This window comes from Vulpes vulpes, chromosome 10 (genome assembly GCF_048418805.1).
Source record: "Vulpes vulpes isolate BD-2025 chromosome 10, VulVul3, whole genome shotgun sequence".
Lineage (NCBI taxonomy): Eukaryota > Metazoa > Chordata > Mammalia > Carnivora > Canidae > Vulpes > Vulpes vulpes.
Genome location: NC_132789.1, coordinates 18,410,616 through 18,428,817, shown reverse-complemented (window position 1 = coordinate 18,428,817; position 18,202 = coordinate 18,410,616). Strand labels below are relative to the sequence as shown.

Below are 18,202 nucleotides of genomic sequence, written 5' to 3'. Positions count from 1 at the left end.
GAGAGGGAGATACTGCTGAAATGTTGTGGCAGATGTTGGAAGAGTAGAGGCTAGTGTTTGTGTACAGACTTCAAGTAACCTCATACCCCAACTCACATGGAAGTTTTTTGAAAAAATTAGACTTTTCATTTTGAGATAGTTGTAGATTTCCCTGCAATTGTAAGAAATACTACAGAGAGCCTGTGTACCCTTTGCTAGTTTCTCCCAATGATAACCTTTTGTAAAACTACAGTATAATACGACAACCCAGCTGTTGACATTGGTACAGTCAATACACAGATCAGTTTGTCATCACAAGGGTCCTTCCTATTGTCTTTTTATAGCTACAGTTCCTGACCTTTGGCAACCACTAACTTGTTCTCCATTTCTATAATTTTGTCATTTCAAGGATATTCTATAAATGAAGTCATGTAGTGTATAATCTTTTGGATTAGCTTCTCCAATTCAGCAAAATTCCCTTAAGACTCATCTGAGTTGGGTGTATATTGTTCATTTCTTCTTTCTGGCTGAGTAGTGTTCCACAGTGTGGGTGTCCCATGGTTACTTTAATGATTCACTGCTGAAGGACATCTGGGTTGTTTCTAGTTTTGGCTACTAGGAATAAAGCTGTTATGAATATTCACATATAGGTTTTGTGTGAACCTAAAACAATAGGTTTTATTTCTCTGGAAAAGGACCCAAGGGTGCACTTGCTGGGTGATGTGGTAATTGTGCATTGAATTTTATAAGAAACGGCCCAACTGTTTTCTGGAGCTGCCATACACATTTTACTTCCCCATCAGCAATGTGTGAGTGAGCTAGTTGGTTTTTTTTATAGGTTTTTTTCCTGCATCTTCTCCAGTGTGATGTTGTCACTATTTTTTATTTTAGTCATTCTGTTAGGTGTGTAATATCTAATTGTGTGTGTGTTTTAAATATTTTATTTATTTATTTATTTGAGACGGAGAGTGGGCACTTGCTCACAAAAGCAGGGGAGCAGCAGGCAGAGGGAGAGGGAGAAGCAGTTTCCTTGCTGAACAGGGAGCCCTGTGTGGGACTCCATCCTAGAACCTCGGGATCATGACCTGAGCCGAAGGCAAATGCTTAACCAACTGAGCTACCCAGGCACCCTGCTCATTATGGCTTTTTTTTTTTTTAATTTTTATTTATTTATGATAGTCACAGAGAGATAGAGGCAGAGACACAGGCAGAGGGAGAAGCAGGCTCCATGCACCGGGAGCCCGACGTGGGATTCGATCCCGGGTCTCCAGGATCGCGCCCTGGGCCAAAGGCAGGCGCCAAACCGCTGCGCCACCCAGGGATCCCTCATTATGGCTTTAATTTGCATTTCCCTGATAGCTAATGATGTTGATTATGATTATGTGTATTTATTTGCCATGTCCTCTTTGCATATACTTGTTGGTTCATGTCTTTTACTAAACCATTTTTCTTTCTTTCTTTTTTTTTTTTTTAAAGATTATATTTATTTATTCATGAGAGAGCGAGAGAGAGAGGCAGAGACACAGGTAGAGGGAGAAGCAGGCTCCATGCAGGGAGCCTGATGTGGGACTCGATCCCAAGTCTCCAGGATCACATCCTGGGCTGCAGGCAGCACTAAACCTCTGCGTCACCAGGGCTGCCCTACCCATTTTTCTAAGTAGACTTTTTTTTATTGTTGAGTTTGGAGTTGTATCTTTTAAATTCAGTCCTTTGCTGAATATGTGGCTTTGTACATTATATATATATATATATATATATATATATATATATATATATATATATATATATTTTTAAGTCCTTAGCTTGTCTTTGCATCCTCTTACTAGAGTCTTTTATAGAGCAAAATTAGACTTTAATAAGGTCTCAACTGGTCTAGAGTTTTTATCACGAACGGTTGTTGGATTTTGTCAAATGCATTTTCTGTATCAGTTGATACCATGAGTTTTGGTTTAGGTTGTTGATCTAGTGGGTTACAGTGGTTGATTTTCAGACTGCACTCTGAATGAGCCTTATATACCTGAAACAAATTCCACTTACTCATGCTGTATGATTCTTTTTATACATTGAATTTTTTCGTTCTGTAAGTTTTCCTCTCCATACTGCGTTAATTATATCCTTATTTTGACTTGCTGTATTTTCATTTTCATTCAGTTCTGCAGATTTTTAAGTTTTCCTCGAGACTTTCTCTTTGACTCGTGGATTATTTAGAAGTGCGTCACTTAATTTCCTAATGTTTAAAGATTTCCCTACCGTTAACTGATTTCTAATTTAATTCTGTTGTGATCAGAAAACATACTCTATGATTTCACTTTTAAAAAATGTGTCGAGATTGGTCTTAGGGCCCATAATTTGGTCTCAGTAAATCTTCCATGGGCCCCTGAGGAAAAAAAAAAGGTGTGTTCTGTTACTGTTGGATGGAGTGTTCTTTATATGTGAATTAGATCCTGTTGATTGATAATGTATCCTTGCTGTTATTATCCATTTAGTAGTTCTTTTAGTTGCTGAAGTGGAGGATGTTGAAGTCCCCATCATAAGCGTGGATGTGTCTCTTCTTTTAGGTTGAACAGTCTTGCTTAATCTATTTTGAGGGTCTATTGTTTGTTGCATACATGTTTAGAATTGCTTTGTCTTCCTGGTGGTTTGGTTCTTCCATCATTTTGTAATGTCTCTTTTTATCCTTGGTAATTTTATTCTCTCCAAAGTCTGCTTTATGTGATATTAATATAGTCACTTTGGCTTTTTTTTTTTTTTTTTGGACTAATGTTTACATAGTATACCCTTTTTTTTTTTTTAATCTTGCCTGTTTCCTTGAATTTGAAGTGAGTTTCTTGCAACCAGCATATGGTTTTTATCCACTCTGTCGTTCTCTGTCTTTTAGTTAGTATAGATTTATTTATTTTAGAAAATGCGCACGTGCAAGGGGGAGAGGCAGAGGGAGAGGGAGAATGAGAGAAGCAGACTACCTGGTAAGCACAGAACCCCATGTGGGGCCTGACCCTGAGATCTTGACCTGAGACGAAATCAAGAGTTGGATGCTTAACTCATTGAGCTACCCAGGTGCCCTCTTAGTTTATTGAGAGCAGAAACATTTAAGATAAATCCTTCTATGTTAGGTCTAAAGCCTAACATTTTATTATTTTCTATTTCCTCTGTTTCTAAATGTTCTGTTTCTCTTTCTTTGCCTTCCTACCAGTTACTTGAACATTTTTTAGGATTTCATCTTGATTTATTTATAATGAGTTTTGGTGTAGTGCTTTGTATAGTTTCTTAGTGGTTGCCTTGGGTATTAATAGTGTATTTGACTTACATGGTATCTGTGTTCTACCACTGAGTGAAGTGTGGAAACTTAGTTCCATTTAAGTCCCTTTACCATCCCCGCTTGTAAATATTATTGTTTTGAGTATCAGATGGTCTTAAAACTTTTGTGTCAGTTACCACATAAAACTTAGAAAACTCATGAGAAGGACCATTCCAGGATACTTGTCTGTATTTGGTGCTCTTTCAGTTCTTCCTTCCTGATGCTACATGATGTCTTTTATCATTCTTTTTTTTTCCTTTCTCTGTCTTTAAGAGAAAGTCTGCTAGTGACAGATTCTTTGTTTTCTATTGTTTCAGACGCCTGATAGCTTTTTAAGCAGTTATTTTAACTTTTAGTTTGAAAAGTTTCAAATCTATAAATCTGTATACCTATCACTCAGCTTCAACAGGTACTGCCATTCTTGTTTCTCCCAGTAGGGATTTTCACTTTTGTGTGTGTTTGTTTAGTAAAAGACGAAAGCTCTTATAGAGCTGGCAGGTGCTAAAGCATGTTATTAATCACCTTTTAAAACCCTCACAAGAACCTTATGGACTAGACCCTAGTGGTATTCCCATTTTACAGATGAGGAAATAGAGGCTTGGCAAAGTTAATAACCTGCCTAAGGTCACACTGTGTGTGTGTTTGTTTCATCGGGATGTTTCCTGTATTTCAGAGAAACCCAACTACGTTCTCCTCCAGCTAGAACAGATTGGAAGAGATATGCATTTATTAGAGAAAAAGAGATTTTCTTTCTCTTCCTGGGGGTAAATGTTGTATCACTGTCTCAGTGGCTCTCCCAGATAGCACATTTATTTTGTTTGTTGCAGACATGTGCATTGTTATCAGTGGTTAAAAGTGCTAGGTTATTTTGATGGTGGCATTTTAAATTTCACCTGGTGTTCTTTTCTTTTTAGCTATCTATTAACGTCTACGACTACAACTGCCATGTGGATTTGATCCGGCTGCTCCGCCTGGAAGGGGAGCTTACCAAAGTGAGGATGGCTCGCCAGAAGATGAGTGAGATCTTTCCTTTGACTGAAGGTAACATATCAGCAGCAAGGCTGCTTTAATAAACAGAGAACTGAAGAGTATACATTCTGTTTTCAGAGCTGAAACTGGGACGTGTTACTTACAGAAATCTGGAACATATAAATAGAGTGCAAAGAAGAAAACCCATCATCCAGTGTCCATGATTTCTAGTTTTTCATCCTCTAGTTTTTTTTTTTGCAAAACTTAGTTGTGATCATATAATTTTTTTTTTTAATTTTTATTTATTTATGACAGTCACACAGAGAGAGAGAGAGAGAGAGGCAGAGACATAGGCAGAGGGAGAAGCAGGCTCCATGCACCGGGAGCCCGACGTGGGATTCGATCCCAGGTCTCCAGGATCGCGCCCTGGGCCAAAGGCAGGCGCCAAACCGCTGCGCCACCCAGGGATTCCCCGATCATATAATCTTGATTCATATTTTGGATTCTGTTGTTGTTGTTGTTGTTGTTTTTTAATCCTATGTCATGATGAAAACTTTTTATGTGATTAAACTTTTCCCGTGTCTATTTTCCATTCCAGTGTTTATGTATTTAATCCATTCTCTCAGCACCACATAATTGTATTATAATTAAACTGTTGTTTTCCTTTTTTTTTTTAAGATCTTCAGAGAGAGAGAGAGAGAGAGAGAACAAGCAGGGGGAGCAGCAGGCAGAGGGAGAAGGAGAGGCAGGCTGCCCACTGAGCAGGGAGCCTGACATGGGGCTCGATCCCAGGACCCTGGGATCATGACCAAAGATGAAAGCAGATGGTTAGCTAAGTCACACAGGCACCCCTAGTTAAGGTTTTATAAACAATTTTTAATGCAAATGTTTTATACCTTGTTTGTTACACAGTATTTGGGCATTTAGGTTATTTATACTTGCTTATTTGAAACATTAATTTTTATTGGTGTTCAATTTACCAACATACAGAAAAACACCCAGTGCTCATCCCGTCAAGTGTCCACCTCAGTGCCCGTCACCCATTCCCCTCCAACACCCGCCCTCCTCCCCCCTTCCACCACCCCTAGTTCGTTTCCCCGAGTTAGGAGTCTTTATGTTCTGTCTCCCTTCCTGATATTTCCCAACATTTCTTCTCCCTTCCTTTATATTCCCTTTCACTATTATTTATATTCCCCAAATGAATGAGAACATACACTGCTTGTCCTTCTCCGATTGACTTATTTCACTCAGCATAATACCCTCCAGTTCCATCCACGTTGAAGCAAATGGTGGGTATTTGTCGTTTCTAATGGCTGAGTAACATTCCATTGTATACATAAACCACATCTTTATCCATTCATCTTTCGATGGACACCGAGGCTCCTTCCACAGTTTGGCTATTGTGGCCATTGCTGATAGAAACATCGGGGTGCAGGTGTCCCGACGTTTCGTTGCATCTGAATCTTTGGGGTAAATCCCCAACAGTGCAATTGCTGGGTCGTAGGGCAGGTCTATTTTTAACTCTTTGAGGAACCTCCACACAGTTTTCCAGAGTGGCTGCACCAGTTCACATTCCCACCAACAGTGTAAGAGGGTTCCCTTTTCTCCGCATCCTCTCCAACATTTGTTGTTTCCTGCCTTGTTAATTGCTTATTTGAAACATAATTACACCATGCATCTTGTAGATCGGTGTTCAGGAATGTTTATTATAATTGATCTTTTAGGGGAGGCTTTGGAGAATGCTGGTCCCAGATCCACCTCTGTCCCACTCTCTCTGCCCAAAAGTATAACTGCTGAGTATGAAATCAGATTGCCCAGATTCATCCCTGGTTTTATTATTTTACTAGCTGTAAGACCTTAAGCAAATTATGTAAACATTGTAAGACTCAGTTTTCCCAGCAGTAAAATGGGCTAACAGTATCTTCTGCCTTATAGTACATGGATTGGATGAGATATCCTATGTACAACATGTATCAAATACCCTAGAATATCGTAAATGCTTTGATAAATGCCATTAGTATTCATTATTATGACTATCATCTACAGGAATTTAACAAAGATTGAATGAGAAATATATATGTGTAAGTATTTCACAAAAATAATAAAATGCCCAACAGGTGTAGGGTATTATGATTTTAGTTGTTTGATCTTATCTGGAAGCATAAACCTTCTATGTGCTTGGTACAGGTTTTAAGAATTGAATTTCTGTGAACCGTAGCAAGTTGTATATGGTGGGTAAAATGCTTGTGTGCTCCTGACTCAGAGTAAAGTCCCTGCTTTCATCCTGCCCTTCGGGGAAGGAGATGGTGATGCAGGAGGTGCTGTTGTCTTGCAGAGCTCTGGCTGGAGTGGCTGCATGATGAGATCAGCATGGCTCTGGACGGCCTGGACAGAGAGCACGTGTACGAACTCTTTGAGAAAGCTGTGAAGGATTACATTTGTAAGTTCCCCATTCACTTTTTCTAGGTGTCTGTGAATGCATCCATCTCTGCTGCCCTGGGTTGTACCGTGAGGTGTCCCCCCAATTCAGAAAGGAGGGGGTTAGTCTGGTAGTTAAAAAGATTTGAGTTTACTTATTTTTCTGTGGTTTTCATTTGAGAATATTTGGTTTTAAAATACATAGAAGAAACCTTTGTAGTAAAGGAGTGAATAAATTCACACCTAGTATCTTTCTGATCTTTCTGGCAGGGAGAACTTACATAGTATTTCCAGATGACTAAAGGTTGCCTTTTACTTGTTGAATGGGTTTTTAGAAGTTTTGAACAGAAAACTGTTTTTTTTTTTTTTTTTTTTTTGGATATTAAAAAGTTATTAAAACCTTTTTATTTTAAAATAATTACAGATTTACGGGAAAATAATGCAGAAAGGTTCTATACTTACTGCATCCTGCTTTTCCCAATATCTTGTAACTATTGCACAAAATCAAAACCAGGGAATTAATCTTAGTGTACAATGTGTGTATCTATCTCTGAGATTTTATCATACATGGAGATTCTAGTAACCACCACTGTAGTTGAGATACATAATCCTCTATCCCCACAAATGTCTGTATTGTCTGCTTGAGTTGATGTTTTGCCAGCACAGTTGGAGGGTAGACCCCTCTCCCTTTAAGTTTCTTTATCCTCCCCTGTTGGTAGTATGATTCTCTATTCTCTCTCTCTCTCTCTTTTTTTTTTAAGATTTTATTTATTTGTGAGTGACAGAGAGAGAGGCAGAGACATTGAGAGAGAGGCAGAGACATTGAGGGAGAAGCAAGCTGCCTGCAAGGATCCTGATGTGGGACTCGATCCTGCATCGTGGGATCACACCCTGGGCCAAAGGCAGATGCTCAACTGCTGAACCACCCAGGCGTCCCCGGTTCTTTATTCTCTGTATGTACATTTAGGACACATCAGAGAATGCTGTGGGCAAAATGTTTTTTAAAAATATTTTTTAAAAAGCACTCCTTTTATTTATTTTATTTTTTAAAGATTTTATTTATTTGAGAGGGTGTGCATGCAAGCTGGGGGACTTGGGAGGGGAAGAGCAGAGGGAGAGGGACAAATAAACTCCATGCCGAGCACGGAGCCCAATCCTGAGATCATGACCTGATCATGACAATTCTTAATCAAAGAGAAATCAAGAGTCAGATGCCCAACCAACTGAGCCACCCAGGCGCCCCCCTCCCAAAGTTTCCTCCTTTTAAATTAACATCCTTCTTCCATATCTGGTTCTCCCCACTCCCCACTGGGGGAATTTCCCCTTGTGAGAATCCCTGGAACTTGGAAGATAGACTGCCCCGAGGAAGAGAATTTTTCAGATTTACTACCCAAAAGAATTGATCAATTTTTTGAGTTTATATAATCCGGATACTGAAAATTACAGGTGTTATATGAATGTGAAATTACTCCATATGTGCTGTTAGAAGCTAGACTGCGTCTCTCCTCTGATCTGCCCGTGTGGCTGCTTAGAACCTCTTGACCGTTCTGAAGGTGACGTTCCCATGTGTTTGGATGATCCTGTCACCCCTTTGTGAAGGTCTCAGAGTCATTAACAGCACCAGTTCTTTTTCTCCAAGGATCTTTTGTTCCTCCACAGACTGTAATGCTTTTTGGTCCTTTTGGTCCTTGATGGTTTGCGGTCACCCTGCCTTTGGACCTCACTTTCAGTGTTGATGTCAGGATGCCTGCCTTTCCCCCAACAGATTCAGGGCTGCCGGTGGTCAGGAAGTCTGATGACTGTACCATTTAGATTAGATCTTTCTCTTTTTTTGTTTTTTAAAGATTTTATTTATTAATGAAAGAGAGAGACAGAGAACATAGGCAGAGGGAGAAGCAGGCTCCACGCAGGGAGCCCGATGCGGGACTCTATCCCGGGACCTCAGGATCACACCCTGGGCCAAAGGCAGACACTCAACTGCTGAGCCACCCAGATGCCCCATCTTGAAGCAGTTTTGATTTGGGGCCCTTGGGGTTCTTGTGTTAATTTCAGGAGCCGTGGATCATGGAAATTGTGTCACTTGTTTTGTGAATGTTCGAAAGCCACTTTGGCCTGTTTCTTACGTTTTAATTATGTTTAGCACATTGAAGATGCTCAATATAGACCGTTTTTCCTGAGCAGGTACTCAGTGATTTCATCAGTGATTTCAAACTGCGCAGGAGGTATTCATTGTACCATTAATAATTGTATGCCTGTGGTCTTTTGGCTCTTCAACAGTCTTGAAAACTGGGTTCCTTAGACTCTGGAGGCAGCCTCATGCAGAAGCTTCATGCCTGCTTTGGAACCTGTGGTCTAGTGTTGTGTTCTTTATTTGCCTTATAGTCGTCGTGGACTCTGCATCCTTGGGTTTTCTGAATTTAAAATACCGTTCGTAATATTTACCCCTTCCTAGATTAAATATTGGGAGGAGCCGTGAGGTAACCCATTAAAAATTGCCTTCTTTCCCAGGAGGAGCTGTTTCATAGATGATATGTAAATGTTACTTATCATCTCCAAGGGCTTCAGCTCCAAGAGTTATCTATCTAGTTCTTTTCCTTTTTTTTTTCTTTTTAAGATTTTTAAGTAATCTTCACACCCAACATGGGGCTCGAACTCACAACCCTGAGATCAAGTTGCATGCTCTACTAATTGAACCAGCAGGCGCCCCTCACTTTCTTTTTTGTTTGCAGCCCATATGGCAACTCTGTACTGGTGAGCTAAAATGAAATAGCTAACAAATGCTGTCTAAGTTCTCGAAATAAACCTGTTTCAATGAAAAAGCAAGCCTTGGGGAAACATACAGTGATTCTCAAATTGGCTTCTTTATCCTTTATGTATTTTTATTGTACAAAGTTAGTGGATAGGCCTATGAAATTATTTTCAGATCTCTGAAAAGTGACTTAATAGGCAAAAAGTGTACAGTGGGAACCACTGCATTACTAAAGAGTTTAATTCATTAGTCTGCTCTAAAAGCCGCAGGGATGAGTATATTAAGTTTAAGAAGAAAATGACAAAAAACAAGGCAATTGGGTATTTTCTGTTGTTGCTGTTTAAACATTACAAATAAGAGACCTAACATATAGACTTCTGGTTACAGGATTGGTGGTTTTAATTTGTTCTTTGACTTTGACCAGAGAGTTAAAAAATTTCAAAAGTTAAAGAATTCTAGGCTTTGAAATTTTTCTGAAAATTGTCTCAGATTTGTAACTGTTTTCATCAAGTTTTTTCATTGAATTTTCATTGAATTCCTTCCATTTTAACAAATAGGCTTTATAATCATGAGTGTATTACATACTACCTGCTGGCATGTTCTGTTTATGCAGTAAAATCTCAATTATTGTAACCTAGTAGGAACACTGTTTAAGATCTACTTTCTTTTCTAGCTGCAGTATTAGTAATAAACATAAATTGGGATGCTTGTTGATATGCTCTTGCCTTTCTGCCTGAATGAGTACTCTTTTGGTGGACATTTTCATTTGTGATGCATCAGAACAAAAGTTTTGATATTTGGATATTTATTTCATATCCTGAATTAATAGAGCACTTCTCCTCCTTAGGTCCTAACATTTGGCTAGAATATGGCCAATACTCAGTCGGTGGAATTGGTCAGAAGGGTGGCCTTGAGAAAGTCCGCTCTGTGTTTGAAAGGGCGCTCTCATCAGTTGGCTTACATATGACCAAAGGACTTGCCATCTGGGAGGCTTACCGGGAGTTTGAAAGTGCGATTGTGGAAGCTGCTCGGGTGAGTGCCCCTGTCTCTAACCACTGTTTGCTTTTGAATAGTGGGGGCTATCTTTGTACATAGCCTTGGAAGAACACAGATAACCAAATGGTTTTTGCCAATCCCTTGGTGTGGGTGGGCAGAAAAGTAAAATTGGTAGTCTTTATGGAACAGCAAGGATGATTTCTTTGACTAAAAAGCAGAGGACTCTATAATTTTTCTGATATTTAAAAATACTGTTTCAGTTACTGGTTCCAGGTGAATATACAAGAATAACCATGTCACTCCAAAAATATATATCTGTATCCTTATCAATCATATATAATAGTAACTGCAAGAGATTTGATCCCATCATAATTGGGTTTTTTAAACTCTGATTTAAGGATTTTATAGTTCTCCGTGTCCCCTTCCCCTGTGTTGGTGTGCATGCATGCAATTACCCTTGGTACCTTGTGGAGCCCCCTAGTAGTTAGACCATTATTAAAGTAGCCCAGTCCCTTGTTGATTACATTCCTATTGAAAAGTCTGCAGTGATACCTTTGGCTTATCCTGCCTGAGGCATCAGGGCTAACTCCTTTGGCTGACATGTGTGGCCCTCTAGCATCAGACATGACCCTGCCTTGCTCCCACACCCTCCTCGACAGTCGTACCTTTGCTCTCTACTGTACTTACACTGATCCTTTGACTGGGAGTCCATTTCCTCCTTGAACTACATCAAGAGAGCCTGCAGATGTATCCCAAATGCCAGCTCCTCCAGGAGTCTTCCCTGATTTCCTCCCTTCATAACAAAACTCAGCCTTAAAAATCAGCTGAAAGCAAGCTCCAGTACTTTGCTACTTGTGATACTTGCCTTGTGATGTTTACATTCTGCTTAATTGTACTCATATACATATGTGCATATGTAGTCAATATATACAGTTTTTGTATTTTTGCTTTTCACCCCATCATAAATGGGGTAGCAGAGACAACCGTTTTTATGCCTCTTGCAGCGTTTGACACAATACCTCATATAGCAGGTGTCACTTTTTTTTTTTTTAGTTTGAACTAAAAAATTTGTTGAAATATTTTTTGAAGTAGGGAGGACCACAAAGTTTGTCATTTACTATAAATTTGCTTCTTTAGCCCATAGCTGGCTTCCTTTCCCCTTTTGACCGGGAACAAACCTTTGATTCACAGCTGGAGAAAGTCCACAATCTCTTCCGGCGACAGCTGGCGATCCCACTCTATGGTAAGAGAAACTGACCTGACAACGTCTGGCCCTCCATGGTTTTTATTTTATTTTATTATTATTTTTTTCCTCCATGGTTTTTAAAATGCTTTGGGGTATGTCCTATTACTACTAGGTTTTCCCAGCATCTTGTGAGGCAGATGTTGCTGGTCTTCTTACTCTCACTGGACAATGTCACCGTGTACGAGGCCCTTGGTAAAAACATAACCTTGAATTGTTAATGCTGAAGAGGATTGAGGGTCAGCCAACAGAACTAGAAGCCAGACTTCCTGACTCTCATTTCCTCCATTAAGACACTGTTGGAGAGGTAGAGTCACTATAAGGAATAGGGAAACTGACCCCCTGTATTTTCTGGGGAAACTTTATTGAGTAAGAGTTCCATTGTGAGCATTTTCTTCTTAGCAATAACCTCTTTGTATCAGAATGGAGATTTTCACTGGGCTTGTATCATTCTTCTGTGGGGGTGATTTGGTTCAGGAGCTCTATTGATTGGAAGTGTTTACATCTGAATTTCTTGGGCGTTTGGGAAGGATTTTCCTGTTTGGGTGAATGTATTTTGGTAAGCCAAGCCTTTGAAGCTCTGGAGCTTGGGCATGAGCAGTGCCTGGGGGATTTTTCTGGTTATGGGAAGAATTTGGTGCTGTCATCTTGTTTGTTCCCTAGGCATACTTACGCATTGTAACACCCTTGGCATCTCTGGACAACTACTTGAACCCAGATGTAATTTCTCTTTTTACTTTGTGGTTTATTTGGATTTTTTTTTTAAGATTATATTTATTTATTCATGAGAGATCCAGAGAGAGAGAGAGAGAGGCAGAGACACAGGCAGAGGGAGAAGCAGGTTCCATGCAGGGAGCCTAATGTGGGACTTGATCCTGGGATTCCAGGATCATGTCCTGGGCTGAAAGCAGGCGCTAAACCACTGAGCCACCCGGGGATCCCCATTTATTTGGATTTGATTTAACAAATTATAAAGTGACTTTCCAGTTGAATCCATGGGTGACACTCAGAAAAGGCTAGAACTGAGCAGCCTGTAGGTTTCATCTCATATACCAGTGTGCCACGGCATAGTACAGTGAGTAGAGCATGAACTTAAGCCAGACTGCCTGATTGAAGGCCTTGCTCTACTGTGAACTGCAGACAATTGATGTAACCTTCTACTTGGTGTTTCTTCAAGTGCAACATGGGGATCACAATAGAACCTACTCCATAGAGTTGGGAAAATAGAATGAGTTAGTGGATAGTGTTAGAACATAGGAAGCACTAGGTAAGTGTTGCTATTATTTAATTAACTGATTAATTAGTTGGTAGGGCTTCCTGGGGAATTGCTTTGAGACAGAATATAAGATCAAGTGTGGGCCCAGTAGAAGATTTGATCATAAGAGTTGCTGTGGCCACTGATTTGGGAGGGGCTGCAACATTCGAGTCTCGTGGTTACATATCTGGGTTGATAAAACCCTATGGCAAGACCTACGGGGCTGAATCCATCTTTCAATAGATATGGAGGCCACATTTGCAGAGTATGAAGAATGGTCAGAAGACCCAATCCCAGAGTCGGTAATTCAGAACTACAACAAAGCACTACAGCAGTTGGAGAGATACAAACCATATGAAGAAGCACTGGTAAGTGTTGGCCTCCTTTATGGTAAACTTCTCCCTGCAAATTTTTCCCTAATCAATAGTTGCAAGTAAAACCGTATCTTTAAAATTTGTTTTGTTGTCAAATCTGTAGAGTGTATAAATGTGTACGTACAGTTTACATACTAATAATAAAGTGAACGTCCATGTACCCACCACCCAGGTTAAGAAATAGAACATTGCCAGTACCTTAGAAGTCTCCTATGTGCCCCTCTCCGATTGCCTCCTCTTCCCTCTCCCGAGAGGTAATCACTTTCCTGACTTTTGTGATACTCATTCCCTTGCTTTTCTTTATAGTTTTACAATCTATAAACGTATCCTTGATTAATATATTGTTTAATTTTGCCTGTCTTTGAGCTTTGGTATAACGGAATCGTGCTGTGTATTTCACTGAACTTGTTTTTGGGTTGTACTCATGTTGATAAGCATAGTCTGCTTTGACAGCAGTGAGGTGGTAGGCGTGTGCCACAGTGTACTTATGCACGTTCCTAGCTGGGTCACTTTCTGGTTTGTTGCTTGGAGACACACAGAGAGGCAGAGACACAGGTTTCTGGCTGTTCTTGCAAGAGTCTCTTGGTGTACATACAAAAAGGTTTCTCCAGACTATGTCCTTAGGAATGGAATTGCCGGATCAGAGGCTTGTGCTGAACTGTTTCTCCAAGTTATCGGTTGACACTCCTGCCCTGGAGTTCTCACTGACCTGAGGGTTCTGCTTGTTCTCACCAGCCTTGGATATTGATGTAAATTATAGCCACTCTCATGGATCTGAAGTTGTTGTTGTAATCTGCATTTCTCTGACCACTAACGAAGTGGAGCATTTTTGCACATCTGTTGGCCGTTGAGATTTCTGTTTCTGGGAGATGCCTCTTGAAGTCTTTGACTCATTTTTCTTTCATTTGTATTTTTTTCTAATTAATTTGTAGGAATCCTGGATCTGTAATGCTTACTTTTTGGTAGTATGTATTGCAAAAGCTTCCCCCAAGTATGTGGTTTGTCATTTCAGTCTCTAATGGAATCTTTTGATGACCAGTTCTCAATCTTATTCTAATTGGATTTGTCATTCTTCCTCTTAGGGTTTGTGCTTTTGTTTTGCTTAAGAACTCTCTCCATGTTCCAAACTCGTGAATATTCATAGCTCTGTTTTCTTCTGAAAGTTTATAGGGGTATATTTCACGTTTAGAACTTCATATGGAATTGATTTTTGTGTATGGCCTGAGGTGGGGTCCAGTTTCATTTTTCCATATGAAAACCAGTTGTTCCAGCACTGATTCTGATAATTCCATCCTTTCCTCATTGATGTGCTGGCCCACATCTGTCATAGATTAGCTGTCCATTTGGGTGTGGATCTATTTCTGGGCTTTCTGTTCTGCCCCAGTGGCTTATACTACACTGTCCCAATAATGATAGCTTCATAAGTTTTGCTCTTAGGTAACATGAATCCCATCCACGTTGTTCCTCTTCAAGAATGTCTTGTCTTTGTTTAGCTTTTAATATTTCCATTAAATTTAGAATCAGCTTTTCATATTTTATTTAAAAACCTGTTGAATTTTTTATTGGAATTGCATTGATTGATTTGGAGAAGAATATACATCTTTTATTTATTTATTTATTAAGGATTTTATTTATTTATTCATGAGAGACACACAGAGAGGCAGAGGCACAGGCAGAGGGAGAAGCAGGCTCCATGCAGGGAGCCTGATATGGGACTCGATCCTGGGACTCCAGGATCATGCCCTGGGCTGAAGGGAGGCGCTCAACCACTGAGGCACCCGGGTGTCCCTGAATATACATCTTTTAAATGTTGAGTCTTCCAACCTATGAACATGGTATAGGCCGTTGCTATTTAGTCCCTATCTTTCTGTAAAGTTTTATAAATTCATAATTTCTTCTGGTTCCTTGAACACATTTTTTTAAGATCTATTTCTAAGTTTGTTTGTTTTTTTTTCCCTCAGTGGTCAGCTATTTTTTTTAAGTCTATATTTAATTTTATTATTATTTTTTTATTATACATTGAATTTTTATTAGTGTTCAGTTTGCCAACATATAGAATAACACCCAGTGCTCATCCCGTCAAGTGCCCACCTCAGTGCCCGTCACCCAGTCACCCCCCACCCCCCGCCTACCTCCCCTTCCACCACCCCTAGTTTGTTTCCCCAGAGTTAGGAGTCTTTCATGTTCTGTCTCCCTTTTAAGTTATTTTTGATTCCTATTGAAAATGCTGACTTTTTAAAAGATTTGCTTTTCTTGTTGTCCTTGGTATATAAATTGTAATTTGTTTTTTATACTAATTTTTTGTCTATTGAACTTTCTGAATTCTTATAAAGATTTATAGATTTTTTTGGATTTTCTGTGTTGACCATAATATTTGGTTTTTGACTACAACATTTTAAGTGGCATTTTTCTCCCTGTCTTGGTCTTAGAAAATACTTTCAACTTCATGCCTCAGACTTATTCTCGTGTTTTCTTGTATTTCTTACCTTTCTGCTTGACCTGAAAGGCATCATCATTAAGTTAATCTGGCATCATACAGCCTGCTTACATTCACTATGCACATTTCCCACTACCTTTGCTCTTCTTTCCTTGCATCCTGGTGTAGTTGTCTGGAATCATTTTTATTTTGCTTCAGGTACACCCAGTAGTCTCCTGCACTGGATATTTGCTGGTAACAGATTTTTTCGGTTTTAATTTGAAAAGGTCTTCAATTTGCTCTTTAAAAGTTCATTTCTCAGGATGTAGAATTCTAGACTGAGAGTTATGTCTCCTGTCTTTCTTTGTGGCTTCTGTTGTTGCTGCTGGGAAGTCAACTTCCTTGATGGCAATCCTTGTTTTCTCTCTGGCCCATTTTAAAATCTTACTGGTTTTGTTTGATGTCCTGTAATATCATTGCAATAGGTCCAGGGTATATCTTTGTATATATCTTTTTTTTGTGGTTGGTTGGGCTTCTTGGCTCTGTTTTTAGGTATCTTGTGGTGTAGTAGGAACAGAGACTTTGAGAGCCGGGCTGCGTCAAGTTTGAATGTTAGCTCTGCCAGTTAGTTTCTAGCCCTTTGGCTTTGAGCTCATGCTTAGCCTCTGTGTGTATCAGTTGCTTCAAATGTAGGATGGGGATAACGACACCTCAGTGTGAAGATCAGATCCTTAGTACATCTTTCACCAGCAAAAGCTTAATCTGCACCTAGATTTTGTCCTTGGTATTTCTTGCGTCTTTGCTAGTTTGCTGATGATTTTCAAAGATGTTCTTCATATTGAATCTAGCAGTTTTGGTTGTTTTCAATGGCAGTCTGGGTAACCGGTTTGTTATTATAAGGAGAAACTGAGACTAAAACATCATCTTTCCATGTTCAGAGCACGTGTGCTCTCCTGCTGGCCTGCCTGTGCTCCCTCCCTTTTCCACATGTAGATGATTGGTATGTGGTTGGATTTCTCAAAGCCTCATTAATGAAATCCTCGGCTAGTTCGTTTTGTTACGACCGTTAGTAGAATGTGGCTGAAGAGAAAAGCTGAGTAAGGATTTTGCTTGAAAAGAATTTTGATTGTGGGTCTTTGGATCAGTACACATTCAGCCTAGTCTCTTTCATGTTCTGCATGTACCTGCACACTGGCAGGAACTGATATTTGGAACAAGAAGCCTTGGAATGAAGGCTGTAAATCACTCCAGTGTGGTTGTGTTCACTTCATTCAGTGGGCCAAGAAAGTGACTTCTGTTTTGGAGGGGTGGCTAGCCATGGTCGCTGGCAAAGGTTTTTTCTTTCATTCAGTTTCTGTGGGATGCTCCCATTAGAAACCCCCTGTGGCCTAGGGGTAGGTGTAGAAAAGGGTCTCTGGAGCCTTTGTAACCATTGCTGTGAAGAGGCGCTGTGAACTCTTACTCTGCCCATCATGTTGTAGACCCCGGCATGCCAGAAGTTCTGACAGTTGGGATTGGGGATTCTTACTGACATAGCCAGTCTTGCCAGAATTGAATATGAAGATATGTTGTGTTTCCCGACAGTGTCAAGTAGCTCATTTCAACCTCATTATGCTTTGCCTCAGTTGCAAGCAGAGGCGCCCAGGCTGGCTGAATATCAAGCATACATTGATTTTGAGATGAAAATTGGTGACCCTGCTCGTGTGCAGTTGATCTTCGAGCGTGCCCTGGTTGAGAACTGCCTCGTCCCAGACCTGTGGATCCGCTACAGTCAGTACCTAGTAAGACGACTTGACTGTTCTAACTTACCTCCTTGCTGATTGAGAATCTGTTCAATGAAAAGTAGCAGGAGTGCCCAGAGTTAGTTGTGTGCTACCCCTCTCTGCTTCCCCCTTTCCTCTCATCCTCCTCTCACCTCTGCCAGCTCACAGTTTTTCCAGTGTTTCAAGTCATTTCAAATTGATTGCTAACTGTGAAAAAAACTTGCACAGTCTTGCTACTGAGGACTTTCTGACAGATTAACTTTTTTCTTGTAACTTTTCAGTATATAAAAAACATAAGCATTAGAACACAGATTAGTAGGGTGAAAAGCTCCTGGACTCGTCTCCTAGCTCCAACAGTTAACTCATGGCACTAGTCTGTTTCGTTTATATCATTAACCCTCTTCCCCCTTTCGTGTAATTTTTGAAGCAGAGCCAGAAATCACATTTCTTTGTAAATATTTCAATATGTGGATATAAAAGATTTTTTTTTAATGTTTTGCTTTTTTTTTTAAAGATTTATTTATTTATCTGTTTATGATAGATACAGAGAGAGAGAGAGAGAGAGGCAGAGACACAGGCAGAGGGAGAAGCAGGCTCCCTGCAAGGAGCCCAATGCATGACTCGATCCCGGGTCTCCAGGATCACGCCCTGGGCCAAAGGCAGGGGTTAAACCACGGAGCCACCCAGGGATCCCCGATATAAAAGATTTGAATCAGGATCCAAACTAGGTCCATCCATTCGG

The 18,202-nt window shown here is 40.0% G+C and overlaps 1 protein-coding gene across 2 annotated transcripts in view; it reads left to right on the top strand.

Annotated features, from left to right (window-relative positions):
* SART3 (spliceosome associated factor 3, U4/U6 recycling protein) overlaps positions 1–18,202 on the top strand; it is a 37,690-nt gene that overhangs the window by 5,737 nt on the left and 13,751 nt on the right. Inside the window, exons 2-7 of one of the 2 annotated variants that reach the window (XM_025986656.2) lie at positions 4,192–4,318; positions 6,582–6,686; positions 10,261–10,445; positions 11,601–11,652; positions 13,151–13,275; positions 17,323–17,478. In XM_025986656.2, the coding sequence (XP_025842441.2) occupies positions 4,192–4,318; positions 6,582–6,686; positions 10,261–10,445; positions 11,601–11,652; positions 13,151–13,275; positions 17,323–17,478 (750 nt within the window). Of the gene's footprint in view, positions 1–4,191; positions 4,319–6,581; positions 6,687–10,260; positions 10,446–11,546; positions 11,653–13,150; positions 13,276–17,322; positions 17,479–18,202 lie in introns of both variants that reach the window. The other variant, XM_025986655.2, reaches the window with a different exon arrangement.